Genomic DNA, 21185 nt, shown 5'->3' with positions numbered 1-21185 from the left:
TTTGATGATAATTGTCCTTGAGATGGCTATAATAGGCTATACTATTTACCGCATGGATTTCGTTACATTTATATAAAGACGAAAGGCTATAATATGTTGTTCGGCGACTACTCGCCCGGATATCACTACTAAAATTACTACTGTGCTATCCACAACGATGCTTGGAGCTCTATTTCACATTCAGTTCGGGAGATCTTTGATTCTCATCGTCACAGCTATTGCACTAGACGGTCGTGAATCACATTTTTAACCATAAGCTTCATTACCCTGTACCGTTGGATCAGAGAGAAGTGTTTTGATGACTCGTAGTTCTGGTCGAGCTGGTTGATTATGTCTCGTATCACCGAGCATTCTCTGCGCATGTCCTTAACTTGATTCCGGAGAGTTTCGTTTTCTTGTGCAATATCCTGCTTCGACATATCTGAAAATAGAGATTGTCGATAACAATAAAAGGAGAATAACTTGATAGATATGAGGAGTCTGTATTAAGTGGTAGTGGTTTTGTGATTCCGATGCACATTTCTTTTTACAAGATCGTTTCCCACATTTTAACTACCTGATATAACATGACATTTTATTCTCTGTTTTTGATCCTCTTACAAAGCAGACACATTACGCTTTACGTCTTAGTCATCGTGGGTAAATGTGATCTGTTGTCAACAGCAACGACATAACCCGTAGTGGCTTAACATATATAGTGTAGCCAAGTGGTGCCGGTATTGAAAGTCTTGTGAATACAGTCAGTTCTAGGTTATTTCTACGTATATGGCAAAAGTTTGTTGAGAATTCAGGGTTAAGAAGTGGAGGAGGAGTTTACTGGAATCAATTTTAATTTATTTAAGTCTTATTTCATAAGACTATTCGACGGTTAACAGCAATAACGTATATTATTTTGTAATTCAAATTGAGTATATCCTAATCACGAGTGAGACGAGAACTAGCGTGATGAATTATCTCTCAAAATATACCTGTTAAAATGACAGGATTGCTAAGGAGATCCACTGCTAAAGTATTTTACTAAATAAAACTGCTGTTCCTTTGTCATTACCTCACCCTGATTATAAATAACAGTACCTTACCAAATTTAGCTATATCAACAAAAACTCAAATATCAAGTCAATTTCAAACTGACTCGGTTGTGTTTCTCAACTTTAACGAGAATTGACAAATATAGATCACTGCAGCATTTCAGTTTCAGCAATGTTCAGTCTACGGATTTACCAATATGATATACTGTACATATACATACATACATATATATATATATATATATATATATTGGAATGAGATTGTGATATTGTTATTCCATTATGCCGTCTAAATTCAGTTTAAGCTTTCGTACTATTTAAGGGATGGCGGTATTGAACTTTAATTTGGGATGTTGAATAATGGTTGAAGATGGTTTTACACAATATGAATGGCTAAAAGTACAGAACCTTGTCCACTGCAATGTAATTTCATTTTCATTACTCCAATTAAAACATTTATTTCACAGTTTTTGATGTAGAGTCCTCGGGAAGATCGCCGATTTCATTTAAGGCTCTTCTACCGAATATCTGCAGGTTAATCTTCAAGTTCCATTTATATTCTTTACAATAGATCACATAGTGATATCATTTGGTGTTTCCGTTTATTGTTTAAATTATTCTCAATCTTTCTGAATTTCAGCAAACGTTTTCCTGACAAAGACATGTGGGAGGAAGAATTCAAAATATGTCCTCACAATGGATTCTCATACAGCCTACATCATACACATTGTAATTTATTTAATCGTTCATCCACATATATCTTTCTATATTTGTATAGTCTGAAACACCTATGAAAAAGCCCATTACAAGCACATAGTTGTCATAGACTGCCAAAGGGGATATTTATTCCCACACATCTATTTTTTTTATAACGAGGCACTCATTCAATGATAACATCTGACATCATATGGTTCATAATTATTACATGTTCTCCTCTTTGTCCAAGAATCTCCGCATCCAAATCGGCGTATAGGGAAATAAAAACCTGTTGCTATTTTGCGTGTTTGCACCACTTAAACCAGCTAGAAGTATAAATGGTTAAATTACGCTGGCCTTTTAAATGCATTATTCAAAAAATGGTTGTGTAACATAAGGTCTTGTTAACATGTGAACAATGAGTAAACCCATTTCACTGTAGTTTCTGTATTTGTACTCTTACCTCTTATAGGTCTTTACAGCAGAGTAATTGACCATGATACTTAAGTACGTTTTCTGGGAAAGGCGATGTAAACCATTCAAAACTTGTGTTTTTTATGTTCTTAACATAATGGAATCCCTTTGATGGCCATCTTATTATTTGTATCTGTGTCATCGTCTTAAAACACCACGTAGGTCGATATCGTACATTAGTATATATATACTGACAAACTGTTTATATAAATGATAAATGATTTTATCCTATGTTTACCACTGATAACACTGTGTTTGTTTGTGTGAATAGTCGAAAATTTTCACAAGTTGATATCAGCCAAGGTGATATCACACCTCTCTAAGTGACATCACACTCCCTTGAAAGTGATATGACACCCCCTCTCAATTTTTATGTTTTGCCACTTCGGATTATCGCTGTCTTATTTGAACATGAATATTGATGGCCTGGAAGAAATTTGTTTTTTCTAACGAAAATTAATTTAGAATCCCACTCAAATTTTCACTCAACTAGAAAGTTATTTTCTTTTAGTAAGCCAGCATATTTATCGTTTGGGGGACTAATTGTTTTACTCCGTTTCTTAATTTACTTATTATTATAACAAGCTAACCGTTGATAAGTATTTAAATATTAGTATATTTAAGATTGGACCATTTTTAAGAAATTGTATTTTTTAAGTATTCTAATATTGGCGAAGGTGTCGGATTACACGTGATACGCTGTCGTGGTGATAAAAAAGTGTGCTGAGAAACGAAAATTAAACATTAAAAAAATAATGATCAAATAAAAAGTTTGGTAATTGAACTTCGAACCCTCAGCCATAACGAAGTTCCTTGTTGAACACTATATAGTTTGCTTCACAGCAGCTAACCTATAAAGAATCCGGTAGCACATTGCTACTTAAGGAAAAAGTAGCCGATAAATTTCTGGAGTAACTTCCGAGTCGTTTAAAAGCTTTGCTATACTAACTCTTTCAAACGCTTAAATGATTTAGTGTATGATGTTACATTGAAAAACAGATGGCGACCTTGAAGAACCTAGATCGTTGAAATTTGATAGCAAATACTTCGCAGGTAAACATTTTATAATGTTCTCGTGAGGTCAGATCATCTAAATTAGAGGATATGTACCCGGGCCAGTTGCTGTGTAGTTGACAGCTAAATTCATTCACATAAAACTTAGCATTAAAAAATATATATTTTTCAATTCTTTTTTATTCTTCCTTCGTGTTTTGTCCGACACATTTCTCGAAAAACGTAGATCCGATTCAAGCGAAACATTGCATGAGCGTAGTTGGCTTTGCGGAATTTTTGAAAATTCGATCGGACATCAGAGTCTCTGATTACTCCAAATATAACAGGCTATAATTCGAAAAATGTTGATCAGATTGAAATGAAACTTGCTGTGAATATTGATGTCCATGTCAAGAATTGTTTAAGAATCAAAATGACCGCCACAGAAAGTTGAATTTAAATCTTGTCCAATTTGATGAAAATTTACATATGGGTTTGGTCAAATATAAGGAACATAACGGTTCAACCAGTTTTTCATCGAACAATAAACAGGTCCACTCATTTCCAGTGTCCTCTGCTAGAGTCTACTGACTGGCCACTTTCTACCTGAATCATGAATAACTGCTTTCTGGTCTAGAGTAAGTACATCAGAGGTGAGATATCTAGTGTAGGTAGGCTAACCTGTTAGCAGGGGTAGTATGGGAGACTTATGTAACGGTTTCCTTTACAATCAGAACTTGTTTGTTCATGTAACTTAAATTAGCATTTCATCATTACATTTCGCGCTCGCTTTCCTATCACGGAAACTTTGCACGCACATTTTACTGTGAAAGAGAATTTCAAATGCAGTTCGGTAGAACAACTGTTATAACCATATTTCATCACTGATTGAACGTATTCGTTGTATGTACGTGTTGCGCCTCCAGGACGCATTTAAAGCACAGTTATGATAATTATATTTGTGATAATCGCAATTTGTAGTAATTCCGTTACGACACACAGATTTACGTTCTTATTATCATGAAATAATGCAGTCTCCTTTGGAAATGCCTCGTCGTCCACTTACAGGTCTTCGCGAAACAATCAATCTCTAGCAGTAAACTGTTAAAGAATTCACTTTATTGCTAGGCGACAGTATTCTGACAGCAATGACAAATCCCCCTTCGGATGTTTGTGTCATTTTAGCTGGATGTCAATGGCAGCGTTATTGAAACGGCGCCGGATATTATGGCAGTCGCGATGGCTAACATATAGCGGAAAGCGATTGATGGAAAGATTATAGATTCAAATATTAAATCTTATTTTGATTCTGTTGAAAAATAAGGATGGAGCAACGTCTATTCCACCACTGTATTTATATGGGATACGAATTGACGGATTGAAGTTTGTATTACCCTTCCGATTATAATGTTTGTGTGTGTGATTACAAGCTGAGTTAATTGACAAATATTGTCTTCAGTATATTAACTTGAGTAGAACGATGACAGTGCCAGAAGAAGTGGTTTTCGTATGCAGCTATTGTAAGTTCCATGTTCTTTCAATCTTTCTGAAGCTTTGATCGAGAACATGTAAATTTTAATATTTTTTCTTTTGATCTCTTTTGATTTTCCTCAGTTGCCTCCAAGTTTGAAAACTCTTAGCCTTAAGCATCAGTGACGAGTCCTAGTAGGACGAAACAGTAGTATGGCGCAGTTAACTTTATTATTTGGTTCTGCTTTATCTTTTATAAAATTAAATCAAAGGTGCTTTTCACTTGCGTGTCTCTTGTACAATCTTGTAAAAACCATTAAGAAAGAGTGTTGGTTATATTTCACCTGTTTTTTTCGTTTTTTTTTTTTTTTTTTGATAAGTGATCAAGGATATATATACTATATTAAAGTGAAGACGGTTGATTAGCAGAAGCGTTACGGCGGTATAAAAGCACTGGATATTAACTTTTACATGTAAAAGTCATATACAGATTCCTTGGGAAAGATAGCCAAGTTCATCCTCTTTCCAAGAGTTGTATCAGAAATGTTGTCATTGTTATATCGTTTTTTTAAATACAACATCTGTATATCAATGTAGAACCACTAACAGGAGTCCCGGTTGGACTAAAACCAAATTTCTTTAAATTAGTAGTCGGTGAAGGCCAAGAACCGTCGTGCCAATCAGCAACGTTTTCAATCAAATGTGGGGGCTCTTCTAGACTTATCACCAACGTTCATTCGGCTATAAACCTTATTCAAGTATTTCAAAATGTTTCGACAGCACATCACTTAATATGTGTAGCTATGGGGTGCTGTTAAGTACGGGTGTTGAACACTGTTTATATAATTTATTTTCATGGCTACGACACATACATCAAAGACATTAGTGTAGATTATTTAGTACAATATTTATGGTGTGGATGATACAAGTACAGACATGATTCTGGATATTGTGTCGAATGGTCCATTTATTCTTTCTTGAGAATACATTTAGGATTGGCAAACACACGAACCCTACATTTATTATGACATGAATGGTGGCTACGATTTGGAATATATCAAAACAATAAAATTTGATCAAAGAACAATGTGAGCCAGAGTTGTAACGGAAACATATTAATTCCTATTTACAGGTCACGATCAAATAGTAAACATATAGGTACATATATCGTAACATATTTCTAATGTTAGTTCGTCATTGTTGTTTTGTGATTTGTTTTAGAAGTAATAGTCTGCTGTTATTTAAAAAAATCAAATTAACATTGATCTAATAGAGCGTTACAAATACTTTGTATATCTATGATATATTTCACAAATGTAAAATATCGTACCACTAGCCATAATAAGATGTGCGGGAGTATCGATTTTGTATTGCCGTTTGCCACTTTGATAACATGTCAGAGTCCAGTTTGAGGGAAAATGGGTAACATTTCATGCCCATGTAATATCATGTAAAACTAAAAACAATGTTTTATGAGAAAAATGGAAAGGAAATCAATACACAATGGATGGCAAGCACCTTGTGGTCGACTACGATGCAATGTAGATTCTGATCGAGGATCTGAGATAAAGCCTACAATGGTATGCTGCTAGGCTGATTACACGTTATTTCATTAGAGACGAAATCAATCATCTTAAATCATTGACTGGTCTAAACGTGAATGACATCTATACATTGTATATAATGATAGTCCTGATAGCACGAGATCACGCTGATCTGTTGTCAAAGTGACAAAAATCCATTGACACCGGTAATTAGTTATAATTGTTCCGGATTCCAAGAGCATTTAAACTACTATGTGATATATAGCTCCTTTAACCTTTAGAGAAAAAATATACATAGAAAAACCGGACTATAAAAAATGGTTTCCAATGGCACTCAAATCGAGCAAATTGTGTTCTGTACAAAACACTTACATCACAAATTTTACTACTGAAGATACCAACATGTCAACATAATCAAAATCCAAACTCGAATTCAATTAAACTAGGGAGTGCGTCTCTTCTGCCTTATCGGGGACACGCGCCATGTAAACCTTGGACAATCCAAGTAGGTAATGTCACATCCGCAAATTAGAACAAGGTATTCGATAACGGAACCAATAGGCAAACTATTGAGCATCAAACACGCCAAGCTTCATATCGCACAAGGAGGAAAGAATATTTCTCAATGAGATCATTATGATGATCGTACAATTAACCAATGGTTTTCATCAACCTGGATCCTTATCAAAGAAAGCATTTTTCATCATAATGTCAATTGTACTTATAATTATCAAATGACTAAGATTAACTAAGAGGGAAAGTTTTCTTACTTGCCGACTGGTGTTGTTCGCGCCTTTTTCCCGCCTCGACTTGATGAGCATAGTCCCGACAACTCTGTATCAATCCACTGATGCCACAGCTTGATCCCTTGTCATCCTGGTTTAAACGAAGGTGCAAAATCGTCCGTTTTATCATTCCTTTTAGTTTTTCATAACGACGCAAAGGGTCAAAGTATTTGCTTTCCTCATAGTCACGCGACAGCTGTTCAACCACTTGTTTAAGTTTCTTGTGCTCCCTTTGAAGAGAATCTAGCTCCGTCCACAGAAGTTCGTTCTCCTTCCTCACATCGTCCTTGGTGTTAGACCTTTCATTCGATGCTAGAATGAAAGAAGACAAACTCATTATGTATATTTGCACGTCCAAGACTTCAGATTTCAGCAAGAGTGTAGAACGAGTTGCAGGTTACAACCTAACAAGGGATTCCAAGCAGTGTTTAACAAGCATCTAAATGCCAGCTTTTGTATTCAGTCTTTTCAGCAATATGTTTCTAACTCCATCTTCAATTCAATTTGTTTGTAATATTGAATATTACGTATTGCAGTCAGGTACACATTTTTGAATTTATACGATGATCTAATCGATTAAAACGTACACGTGTTTAGGTAGAGACAACAAATAGGACGAAGAAAAAGGATGTGTCATGGGGCACAATACTGCCGCATAAGCAAACGAATTTCTCGTTGTGTGATAATTGTTGTTAGTCGTTAAGATAAACTGCTGCCCCACCATAGTATATGTAAGGCCCGGTCAGCCTTGTACATATATCTCCTCCTTACTTGTCAGTACGTCAGACCCTAGACGTTCTCTTTACGGCATTGGCATGTAATTTGCATAACATCTTCTGGAAATAACATTATAGCTCCGTTTTAATTCAAATTTGGCCTACGGACCAGCGGCGCTAGACAGGGATATGACTATCCAGGCACTCTGATGAAGTTGAACTTTTTATCATTTTGTTTTCTTTGGCGTTTAAAAGTTATTGCTCCGAAACACGCAATTGTCGAAAATCGAAAACTACGAAGGTTACGGTCCTGAAATGATTACAGAAGTCTTAGAGTTACAAACTATCAGTTCCGACACCCTTTACAAACTTTAATATGGTACGTTTTACACTTTAAGAAAATAAAATCACCCAAGCATCTTAATAAACATCATTGAATTACACAGAGGGAATATCTGTATTTTGATGAATCAATAACGAAATTGAAATTGACACATGTACATGAAAGAGAATACGGCTTGATATCGATTCTTATTTCATGGGTTTATCAGGTTTGTAAATTTGTCTTTACAAACATACCTTTCAGTGTTAACTGATAAATACAGTGAACACTTTCCATGCTTATCCATGTTCAAGTATCTACTCTGTCTCAGTTACAATGCATTTTGTTTTAACAGGTTTACATAAATATCCAGTAAAACATAATCTATTAGACATATTCATGCCAGTTCCATTCGTGTGTCTGCAAAACATAAACCGTCTATCGAAAGGTCTTGTTTCTCTTAGTGTTCAGAAGTAGGTAAAATGAATTGTTTAAATTGTCATTGTGTTTGTCTAATAGATTTAATCGACTTCTCCGATAAAACACAGATGTGAGTATAAACATGTAAAGAACGAATCAAGGCCACTTGTTTAAGTTATTTGAAAGAAGCGATCCATACTTACCCTTTTTCGTCATTTGAAACAATGACAATGACAGTGAAAATTGCTTTATTCTTATGAATAAGATAGTGTACAGTGGGCATATATACTAATTAGAGGGACACTTAAATGTTTCACCATCACCAGTAAGATGGCACGTGAAGTCGGCGTGTATCACGTGTTCATGTGGCACACTGTTATATACAATTCAGTAGCTAACACCGACCGTCCCTTATTACTGCAAATAGCGCTGTAAACATTCTCAACTTTTAAGAGTAAACAGGGCATAAAGTCATAGACGAAGATAGAGACATTAGTAATGGGATACATAGTCAAGAAAATGACAATGTAAAGGTGTATCATTTCATAGAAAAAATAGTCATAGCGTTAATTGAAAACTCTGTGATAGACAATTAAGGCACATTATTACATGGAATTTATGGACGTAACCTTTGATGGCGTTATGCTAATGCTGAAATGTAAAGCAAAGTCATTATTGTCGTAATTGTTTAGGAAGGTTGCTTCAATCATTGCGATGTAGAATGCTATCAAGAATTAAGTTCTGAACTATTGTGTGTTAACCATTTACCATTTAACAAAACAGTTAATAATGATTTACCTAATAATCCAAACCTTTATGCTAACAACCGCAGCGACCATACAACATCAGATCTGCGTAAATCTTGATTGCATCACAATATTTGACCACGTATGGACATTATAGAATGGTCAGTGGTCAAAATATACGCTATCAAATTCCAAACCACATCGTCTTCTCTTCCATTTGTATCCATTTTATTTACCGCAAATTGTATAGTATTGAAGTAGTATTATACTTTTAAAACGATAATGCTCAGCAAATGTTACGTAACCTTTACATTTATATTGAATACTGTTAAATTACTGATGGTGAGTTGAGTTTGATCAAAACAAATATTGCCAGATTATACCATTGATCACTGAAATCGGATATTGATATCATCTGTGTATGTATTTTGCGAGATGCGTCTTGATACTTGATTATAAATTGTGTCATTACGCAGATATATGCTATTACATAAAATGTAGATAGAAAATGTTTTAAAGTGTTTCGGTCGTGACCGGTATATGATGTTAAGCTCCACCGATCGACCAAATATCAGTCTTTGAACCCGATGAAATGGACTTTGTAGGAGGGGTATCGTGATGATACTTTGAAAATAAAACAATTTACAAAAAACAAAAAAACCAAAAAAAAAAAAAAAAAACCAGATGCGTTAGTCGTGGTATAAGTGAATATATGCTAAAATATAGCTAACTGGTAATAACATCGCGAATATACACTATTGCATTTTGATACATTTGAAAAAAATGGTTTTGTTAGTATTGTGACACTCAATTAAACAACACAAAGGTCATTTGCTTCAGTTCATACAAACATATATTTATCATTGTTTTATGATGTCTGACATATAGGTTAAAATTTTTGATTAAAAAAAGATAATATATCAAATATAATATTCTTTTTACGGTAGTATCAATTACGTCATAATTTCGTTACCAACTCATTAACACAATTACCTGAAGATGACCGATAGACCTGAAAACTACTGTGTTGATTTCATCTTTTTGAATATATGAAAGATGTGTGTGATTGTGTATGCTTGTATCCGTTCTATGTGAACATGAATGGGTTTATTGATTAAAGAAAATAAACCAGATTGGCCACAGTCGCTAATAAAGATCGTCAAATGATACTCCCTGTTACATCCTTCTCGGAGGTAGATATCTTGTACACAATCTTGTATATATTTATTGTATACGTCTTTGTGAACTACTGAAATAAGGCAAACCGATAATTTACAGCGTGTGTAAAGAATATCATTTGCATCAAGAAAAAAGATTATATATGTGGTTCAGGTGCCGCGTCGGTTTCGGCATTTACTCTCCTTACTAGCAGATACAAAACAATATTGACCGCGTTACTCCTGAATCTGAACCACTTGAATGCTGTATGTAGATGATTGTCTGATACGGTATATTTAATTAAAAATGTTGCCAATTTTATCCAATAATTGTATCTTATTTATTGTCCGTTTCTGGAAATGAAACAAACAGCCTAATACAATAACCGCCAGAGGTGGCCAAAACTAAAACGCGATCAGCACGCTGAGTGGGTTCGACAAGGTCTTATATTGGCTGTTAATGAAAAGCCAATGCTGATAGTACATCAATTTTCCTTACAAACGTTTATAGTTACAGTCAGTGGCATGCCTCCTAGATATGAAGACAGTTTGCTGGAGGACAACATTGGCCGATCTCATCACACAAACGCATCATTAGATACTATTCAACGTTGTCTTGCAAGACATATTACACGGAAATTGATATGAACCTATATACATCCTTGCGAAGTGTTCTAATCACTTTTCTATAGCACCATGCCAAACACTTTTTTAATTCCACCATAAATACCATGCTTTATGTTATGTATTTGGTATCCGACATTGCGTCTGTTCGGATTTTCTACATCACACATGGTGTCACGTTCTAGTGGATTTTTACGTGTCTATCATGTGCTTTGGTTTCTTCACAGTTCTTGGTGTCGCGGTTTGGTACGACCTGATGCATATTGACTAGGTTTTACTATTGAACTCGTGTTTCTAATTCATACTACAAATTACATTATTTCACTTTTGATAATAATAAACTCACATATTTTCCTTAAGCTCAATTTTTCGCATTTTTACAAAAATAGGCATTTTCGTTGGCATTTTATATCGTTAAATAAATCTTGTTCAGGAAAATCAACTAGCACCATGAGACATGTCAATATTGTGCTACTCACCATTTCTTGGACATATAAATTCATAGATCGGAAGTAAACATGAATGGTGACAAACTTGGTATTCATTAAGATATAGACAATACTACATCGAGGAGGAGTTATCAATTGTGATAGTTACTTGTTGCAAAAGTATTAAAATATGTTTACCGTCAGTTTATAAATAATAGAAAGATTTATAGGTGGTCTTTTATAAATCTAAAACGATTTTATAATTCTAGAGATTGACAGTAATTTACAAAATATTTTATGATGAATGCTTGTGGAAACTCAGATTATAACTCTGCATTGTTAAGGTGGCTTATACTCTTCTAGTTATAAATAATATTACGCGGCGCAAGGAACTTTAAACTATTGATTGTCTATATGAAATTCAATACACTCGTGGAACCTTAAACTATAGAATAAATTAATCATATCTTAGGAAGCTGATGTCACTTTAAACTAAGCAATGTGTTTATTATTTATAATGTGGATTGTGGAAACTTAACGGATGGAATGATTTAATAACATTAGAAATGGGTCATGAAACTTTAAACTATAGGATGTCTAGGTCAATTTTAGGTAGCTTATGGCACCTTAAAAGAAGTGACTTTATCAATGTGTGGCTGATGGAACCTTACTTTGCAATACGAATGCATTACTCTTTAGTGTTTTTACGTATTATTTCATGACAACTATTCCAACGCTAAAGCCTATTCAAAGTCTAACATCCAATAGATTTCTTTTTCAATGGAAATCAGGTCACATGTTTCGACAATCGTGTGATTAGTACCGTTTTGTTGTCAGATAAGTCACAAGAACTAGATCACAATAAACCAGCTGTTATTTCCCGACGTTCTGCTGTTGGTCTTAACAGACAAGGAAATATCTTGAAGGAGTCTTTACATAACAATCTGAATTTTAAAATCCTAGACATATTTCTGGAATTTCTTCAGACACAGATCGAAAACGAAATTTGTATATATCTCTTAAAACAAAACATTAAAATATCTACCTATCATTTACCAGAATTGTGAGTTTTACAGATGTTTATCCTCGCAACAGTCATGGTTATTTGAGCGGGATACATGTGTATATGTCTAGGGAAATACCAACAGCCAGGGCAATGTGAAAACGGATGATTAGGGAGACACTAATAGCCAGGGCCATATGAAAACGGATGTTTAGGAGACAATCATAATGAGGGTCATATGAAGACTGAAAGAACCATTAAGCAAAATTTATTTGAATATCAAGATGTGTTTCAATTTACGCTGTTTACACCATTGAAATAAATTGTATCACATTCACATATGAATTATACAAATCCGTTAGTATCGATTGATATTCTATCAAATGCTATGCTCCTTTGGTAGTAGTTACATAAAAGATTGTAGCAGGGATATACATTAAGCTAATTTGATTTATGGTATAGGTCCCTCGCAACTTATAACAGTTTTTGAAAATAGCATGTTACTGTCCAATTAGATGTTCTGAACTTATATGTCCGAGATGTATTCGGATTTCAGTAGATTCAAACCTATATCACCTAATCTTAAGAGATTAATTCTAAATTACCTGAATAATTGATGATCATCAGATTATCGTCCTTAACATCTACAAGACTGATCGACGGAATGATGGAGGCTTGTCGATCAATCAACAGGGAAGTACATAAAATGTATAATGGTTCTAAGACAGGAGATAGAGATACGTGAGTTGTTGTTGAATTAAAGCAGAGGTAATATACTCTTTGTTATATATCCTAAAATCAGTTCGACTTGAGAACGCAGTTGTGATATAGGCATAAACACCGGTAATATATAGTTTTTCAGTAATCATATTCATATTTATGTTTTAAATTGCTACAATTAATTTGATATGCGTTTTGTTTTCAAAATGAAATTTCTGAAAACCATCACCAACTATTTATTTACATGACACCTGCTAGCTGCATAATCGCCTTTGTTAACTTTACAACACAAACCTTCGTTGATAGGAACGATTGAACATGAAGCTCTGGCAGCGCTCCCTAGCTTGTAAATATCACATGTTATTACTAGTGATTAATCAACACCCCCGACCTAACACTTAGCACCCTTATAGCCTGAAATTAGTCCTAACTCGTTAATCTTCTGAACGTCTGCCGCTGTAAACTTTGTCGTAATCAATACAAGACCATTGTTGACCAGAAGAGAGATTCTCCTTAGTGATTCAATACATTGCATCAATTAGACAGTGGTGTTAGAATCAAGACGAAACGACAAATTTAACAATTTGTTTCAAGTGATGAATAATGTTGTTGGGTCTTGCAGCCTCTAATAATTTAACAATGTCTCTAAATTATATAAAAAAGAAATGAAAAAGGCGAGGAAAGGGAATTTATATGTATCAGCTGATGTAACATTCAATGTGTTTTCCTGGATTGCATCCTAATTAAGACTGCGCCAATGGTTTACCGCTAAGATCAATGATATCCGCAAAAAGTAAGTGTTTAAAAATAGAATTAGATACACACAAAAATATAGCGCTTAAAAATCAACGGATTGGAATTTTTTCTGCCCGAAACAATCGCTTAATATCTAAAACTTGTAACACGAAAGTTTGTTTGCAACCTTTTTGTCCAAGCTTGGATATATTGTACTGCATCTTTTAACATTTTCGGGACAATATATAAAACTGCCTTTATTCGAGACTTTTTCAATGACTAGATGAACATATCAATTAATACAACGGTCAGTAGCACGTCTGTTAGGCGTGTATATCATATTTACTAAGAAGACGAAGGTACAGATACACACGTATATGTCCATCTTGCCGCTTTACAATTAAAGTAAACCATAGTTCTCCGAGTATGCTTGATGCGATCTGATTACAGTATCACCGTCAATGCCATGTCATTTTTGTTTAATGTTTTCAGATCACCAGAATATTATGGGAGATATTCTAGGAATAAACTCACGTCTCTAAAAAGGTCGCATCGCCGAATTGAAGATGAAATCGGGAGTTGATTAAACAAATGATTTTAATACATATTTATATAATTCTTTACAAAAAATGAAGAATATCATGAATTATACGCAAAACTGCATTTCAGTCTGTTAAATCAAGTAGGACTATAGGCGAACAAATGTTCTAATTCTGTAATTTAATCAATAGGTTCGTGTTACACAGAAGAATAAAAATATCTGAAACAAGTCTGTACTGAGAGCGAATCTTATACGTTCATACACATATATGAGACAAGTCTAAATTGTCGATATCGTCCGTTTCTTTCTATGGTGACGTCACAATGCAAGTAACACTATGAATATATTTTACACATTTTATAACACTGATAACATTGCAGTTGTATGATTAACATCTTTTCATATTAGAAAACTGTGTAATCTGTATGTATATATATAATTTAGATCTTTCAATGAAATTAATGTTATATTTAATCGTAAGCGGAATGTATTTTATCCCCTGTATCGCTAGACATGTATTATGCACGCTTTATATAATTGAATTCCATGTACTGTAATTCTACTTACAAAAAAAGAAAAATTTTATTTGATAAGATAAACTTCAGAATAAAAATGGCCGTCGGGAGGAACTTGTGTCACATTACCGTCTTGGGAGACTCTATGTCACATGACCGCCTAGAAAGACTGTTTCAAGCCGGAACTTAAATGTCACTCTCTTAAATATCATTAGAATAATGCTACAATTGTATTACAATGAAGGTTCAGATTTCAAACGATCAAACAGATTGTTGCCTCGTATGCATGGATTCGCGCAATATCGCACCCGTGTGAAGTCGTCTGTATATATCACAATGCTGTCAGACGCTCGACGTTACTTGTCCATGTCCTTTGGGTAATTTTTATGCTAAAGTCTTATACAACGATCTTGATTTCCTCTTATAACGTTGGGTCGGGCATGTATTTTCCGGAAATAAAAGCATTAATATAACCAAATGCAGGTATTTACCACCTTGTATGCAGCAATATTAATCCTACAGAACAACGCTGACATAGAAGGGTAAATAGAAAAATCTGAATAAAAGGACAATAGTATTCATGAAGCCAAAAATTGTATCTAGATTGGCTGGCTCAAATGTGAACAGAAATTCACCTTGATATAGCCTGCTTTAGTCAAAACAATATACGGGACATTGTCAGCAAGTGATTTATCAAATTGTATTCCACTTTATTTATTTCCCAACCTTAACCGGTCTGCATGAGTGTGTCTAACTTTAAACAAATCGTACTTAACATCAAAGTGTAATTTATTGGAATAATCAAACAGATGAGATTTCTTTAATCCTGTATAAAGTAGAGTAAATGTGAAATCGCGATTTCTTTTATGAGCATTGATGTTCGACAATAAGGGGCTTCAATGTCAATATACTCAAACTCAAAACAAACATCATAACAGCACTTCGTGGTCAGTCTAAGTTCAAAGTGACAGGATGTAAAAACAAACAAACAAAACAAGACAAAATCAAAAAATCAAAAACAAAATACCAAAACAATGTTACGTCAAACTCAAATCAAGAAAACAAAGGGAAATGTGAATAAAAGGAAAGTTTTACACAGAAACCCCTGAAAAGTATAGTAGAATGAGACCAAGTGTTCCGGAAGAGTACGCGTAAATATTGGTCGATCCAGGTTAGTAATGTAACATTTTCAAATAAGAACAAGGTACACAACAACAGAACCAACAGGCAAACTAAAAAGCGTCAAACACGTCCAGCTGACACGTAACGCACAAAGAAAAGGAGTGTTTGTCAAGGAGATCACTATGACGACCGTAACTATTTCAAACATAATTGTCAATACTGATAAAATAATAAAACTGTATGCACCATTTTCAGATTTATATCTATAGACTTGAAACGGTTTCTATATATCTACTCATAACAGAAGAATTTACAATAACAAGTTTCTCATGATGCAATGGCAAACAAAATGGTCAAGTAATGTGGCGACAACACTAGCTTATGTTTAACTTCCTAATTCTACCGCATGTTTGATCATGGGTTGAAATTTCAATCTTTATATATGGTATATGTATATACCGGATCTTGTTTTCTCTCTAAACCAATTGCGCCTGATATCTCTTCCTTCTCATACAAGTATTGAGTTGCAATGAATGAGGGATTAGATTGTTAAATATCTCTGTAATGATAAATACATCGATTTGCGTTACATCCAGATTAATATCCTGTCACCTTTGTGAAAAGCCAGGGACGGAACACGGCATGGGCTAAGAATTATACGGAGAAGTGTGAATAATAGATACCCTCGTCATGACACAATTGTCTATTTGTTCATGAATAATACAACAGGTCATAATAGCAGATATAGGTTTTTCTACTCAATAGCGGTATTTATTTCGGAAAATTGTTTTATTTCTTTAAAAACTTTCCTCCCAATTTCTTTCAGATACAGTTTAAGCTCAACAAAATACATTTACCAGGTTAGCATATATCAATGCTAAAACAGAACTGGCATTGTGCAGAATAGTACCATACTTCATACTGATTTTATCAAAAAAGATAATTTAGAATAATGAATAATAAATATCACCTGTCATTTGTGAAGCTTTCCAAATCATGCCAGCATACTGTTTAAATGTTATTTAATGAGTATCTTTCACTCACACCGTATTGTTAAAGATTCAGATTCAAAACAATATCGAGCGACTTCTGGTTGTAAATAACCAAAAATGTTTATCCCGCATGAATGAATATTTGAGATGATTACATAGTTTGTTCCAACTATTTCATCTTAGCGTAATACATTGATAATCATGTCTATAATCAGTTTATCTTTATAATGTAGTAGAAAGCATATGAATCTTACTATACAATAACAGTGTTCGTTTTTTAAAGGAACATAACATTATATCGATTAATTAGAATACAAGTCTACAGGTTTTGTTCTTCAAGTCATATATGAAAAAAGGTGCAAACAATTCATTTCTGTTTTATTTATATCTTTTCATATGAAAAATGTCTATACCAACAGATTGTTATAGAAACCTTCGAACAGAATAAAGACATTTCACGCCAAAATATAAATATTCACATTTTCGTGCGTTTTAAGCTACTGATCAAGGCTGACCATGCCATTGTACCATACCTTGAACTCGCGTGGTTGCAGATAACCACTGGGAGAAGATCTTTGTACGCTTTCCTACTCCAGCAAATCTTGGGTTCATTGTGGTTAACTCACGTACTCAGTGGACAGCTACATCACCATTTGAAAGGTCGTCTCTATGATGTACGTTCCATTCCTAGCGGTTAAAATTAATTCCGTTTTTAGATTTTTTTAAAACTTTGATTAACTGTTCACGAGCAACCAAAACGGGATGACATATATCGTCCCCTTTGATTATCCCTTTGTAGTTGAGCTTTGTCACACCTCAGCTAGCAGGCCAACTACTGGAAATCGATATAACAAATTTTCTGATGTATCAGATTATCACAAATTGAGTCAGCAAGAATATTAACAGCCTACAAGGATTCCAATACGGGAGTAGCTCGCTTCTGATTTGTTCTTCAAGATAATAACATCCGAACTAAAAAAACTATCGTTAAGTATGCCACATCAAATTTATCACAAATGATATGAGAGAATTTTTTTTATTCTCTCAGTCATCATATGTACAAACAGAGCCCTTATTATCTGATTGAAAAATATGTCCTTGTTGGTCAGTCCACATATAGACCAAATCTATTGAAACAGCATCGATATGCCTTTCTCTTCCAGCAATCCAGAAATGACTGACAGACGTACAAGTACAGGGACATTCCATAAAGTCAATTATTGACTGGTCGTATCTCGGCGATATGATGATGCGACGGTGCTAACTGGAGACCAGCTGATGAGGAAGCAGGTTTCATACCCACATTGGTTCTGCAGAAGCTGATTAACGCTGACATTGTCTGTAAACAAAACTGTCTCTGATGAGCAACTATGGACAGTTTTCCACACGTTCTTACTTGACATTGATGAAAATACATCAACACCATCAACACCTTGGTTTGATCGTTTGTATGTTATTTGTATATGTGTTTACGTTGATTTCAATCGTATAAATGCATAAATAGTTCTCTTATAATTTCTTCATAAATATGTCTATATTTTTCGTTACTGTTGTTAAAGTTTTTTGTTTACATTTTTGTTGTTTATTAACTTGTTGTTTGTTACCATATTGTAAACATTTGTAAAGATTATCTGTTTGTGTTACTGAAAATGATATGTCTTAAATCGCTTAAGCTATTAGGGTTTGACTTGTGGCGGACATATTTTTCAATATAATCCCCTTCAGTATCTATTCATGGCTCTCTGTAACTCACCTGTCATTCATAACAATACCATGGACTTCATTCCCCATTTCTGTGGTTGCAACAGTGACTGTGATAGACATTTAAGCCTTAAAAAGCCAGGGAATCATAGAGCTAAAAATAGACATCCCTGTAAAAGTTATTCAATACAAGACTGACAACTTATTAATATCCCCTCTTTCATCATGATAATAATAGAAAAAATAGCAAACCATTCGTAATATATGGCCAGATATAACAATAGCCAAAATTAAAAAAAAAAAAAAAGTTTACTAAATATATAGTACAAACATATCTATCAGAAAGATAGCTACATTAACAGGAATCAGTAATACAATAATTTTGAAACGATGAAACGATGGTTGAATATTAATAAATGAAAGAAGCCTCGGGAAATAGGACCATGACTTCCGGAAAGATAAGCGTCTTCTGCTTCATTGACGACATATGCCCTGGAAATATTGCTCAATCAAAGTAAGTAATCGGTAATATCAAGTTCCCAAAAGGGAACAATATGAACAATGACGGATTGATCAGACATACTATTGAGGCAGATCAATTCCATATTGTACAAGGAAATAGAAAGAGATCATTCTGACAATCATAATACTTTCCCAAGATCTATAACCTGTATCACTTGAAACTCTTCTTTGCGAGTTTATCTTCCAACTGTTGACATGTTGCAAAGAAATCGTGAGATTGAGAACGTACATTTAAATATCGAATCAACTGAGACATGTAAACATACAATGTGGGCTTGGGAAGCAGGATAATTAATTAACTTGTCCAACTTGTCAACGAGAAAGTACGAGGAGAATAAGACCAAGTGTTTCTTAAAAGTAAGCGACTTCTACCTTACAGACGATGCCAGCCGTGACCTTAGTCAATTCAAGTGAGTAATGTCACATTCTCTAATGACAACAATGGAACCAACAGGCAAACTAACGAGCATCAAACACATCCAACCTCATATCGCAAAAAGAAGTATAATGTTTTTCAATTAGATCACTATGACGATCGTAAAACTTTTCCATAATTTTCATCAACCAGCATCTATTGAAAACTCGTGTTACGAATTTGTCAGTCAGTTGATTTCTTGCAAGAAAACAATGAACATGGGAACAGGCAATTGAATATCGAATTAACTGCGACATTTGGGATGCAGGCTGTTGCTATCCAGAATGGAAAAAATCACAAAAAGGAAACTGAAATCATCACACTTATCATACGTTTCGTTGGAAAGCTATCCATATTGGTTTCGATGTAGGAAAAGATCTAAATAAGCGGCTGATGTTTAAAGTATGTCGTGTCTTTGATTTCCAATTTCTGGTGGTATAAACAATGGTGGACGTTTCTCGTCATTTAAAGACAGGACATATCCTTCGCTTTCAATGGTTAATTAAGGCAGCTAAAAGCTAAATGATTGTAAATTGCATCTCTTAACCCAAATACCTTGAAATCAATGCACATTTAGCGAAATTATCGCAGGAAAATATATTGACCAATTAGAAACGAAGTACCTTATTATGCGCAGACGTCAACGAAGGATATCCCTAGTTGAACTCGGGTTGAAGAAAATTAACTTAACCTGTAAACCAAATTTGATCAAAATCCGTTCTCACTTAGCAGAGTAACCGTACGGAGACTAAAGCAGCGGAACGAACAAAAATATATTCATACGTGCAGACAAATGGAAACCCTAAAATAAATATCCCCTTATTCTTCAAATAAAAGACTTTTCTATTCAATGGAAAACGGTCAAACGTTTAATTAGCAATAATATATTTCAAGCGACAGTATACTGACACCTGGCTATATCGTGAATAAAGACCTTCAATGCACGGGGGAAGATCGATATAATTACAAAGGAAAAGTTTTAATTTACTGAAGAGTAATATATCAACAAAGTCATTGCATGATGCAGTTTAAATCTTTTTTGACATATTTTCCTTAACCGACTGACAAAATTTGCAAGGAGAATATTGACTTGTGTGTCTTGTACATTACTCCGATGTGAGGCTTTGTTAATTTAAGATATACGCTGATAATTTATTTAAAACTGCACTCTGAAATAAAGATTTGCAGATTGATGTCTAAATAGGAAGTTTATGTGAGGGAATGGCCAGTATTTTAAACGTCATGAATAAATGAATTTCAAATAATGGTTATTGTCGATAGTAATAATTCATCAACGTTAACAACAATACCACCCAAACTCGTCTAACTTAATTATACTGGTAAACATTGCTTCGAGTGCGTTATGCTTTATGAATTTATTATCGTAAATGATCATCTATCCATGACACCTTTGTTCTCTTGAGGAAACGTGTAGATCAATGCACCGACATACCGTTTAAAATAGTGTTTCATCATTGGCTGGCTACAGGTAAACGACGGAAAATCCTGTGGCAGT

The 21185-nt window shown here is 34.3% G+C and overlaps 1 protein-coding gene across 1 annotated transcript; it reads right to left on the bottom strand.

The window, feature by feature from the left end:
• Positions 1–215: 215 nt before the first annotated feature.
• LOC132559815 (uncharacterized) lies at positions 216–17643 on the bottom strand. The gene is made up of 3 exons (XM_060224441.1): positions 17565–17643; positions 6976–7302; positions 216–421 (listed from the first exon to the last, which is right to left on the bottom strand). Exons 1-3 carry the CDS (start codon positions 17641–17643, stop codon positions 216–218), a joined length of 612 nt encoding a protein of 203 aa, XP_060080424.1.
• Between the last annotated feature and the right edge of the window lie 3542 nt (positions 17644–21185).

This window comes from Ylistrum balloti, unplaced genomic scaffold, assembly GCF_031769215.1.
Source record: "Ylistrum balloti isolate Yb309-2 unplaced genomic scaffold, AGI_CSIRO_Ybal_v1 Utg370974, whole genome shotgun sequence".
NCBI classification, from domain to species: Eukaryota; Metazoa; Mollusca; class Bivalvia; order Pectinida; family Pectinidae; genus Ylistrum; species Ylistrum balloti.
Note: the sequence above shows the minus strand (reverse complement) of the source record. Positions and strands in the feature narration are given on the sequence as shown.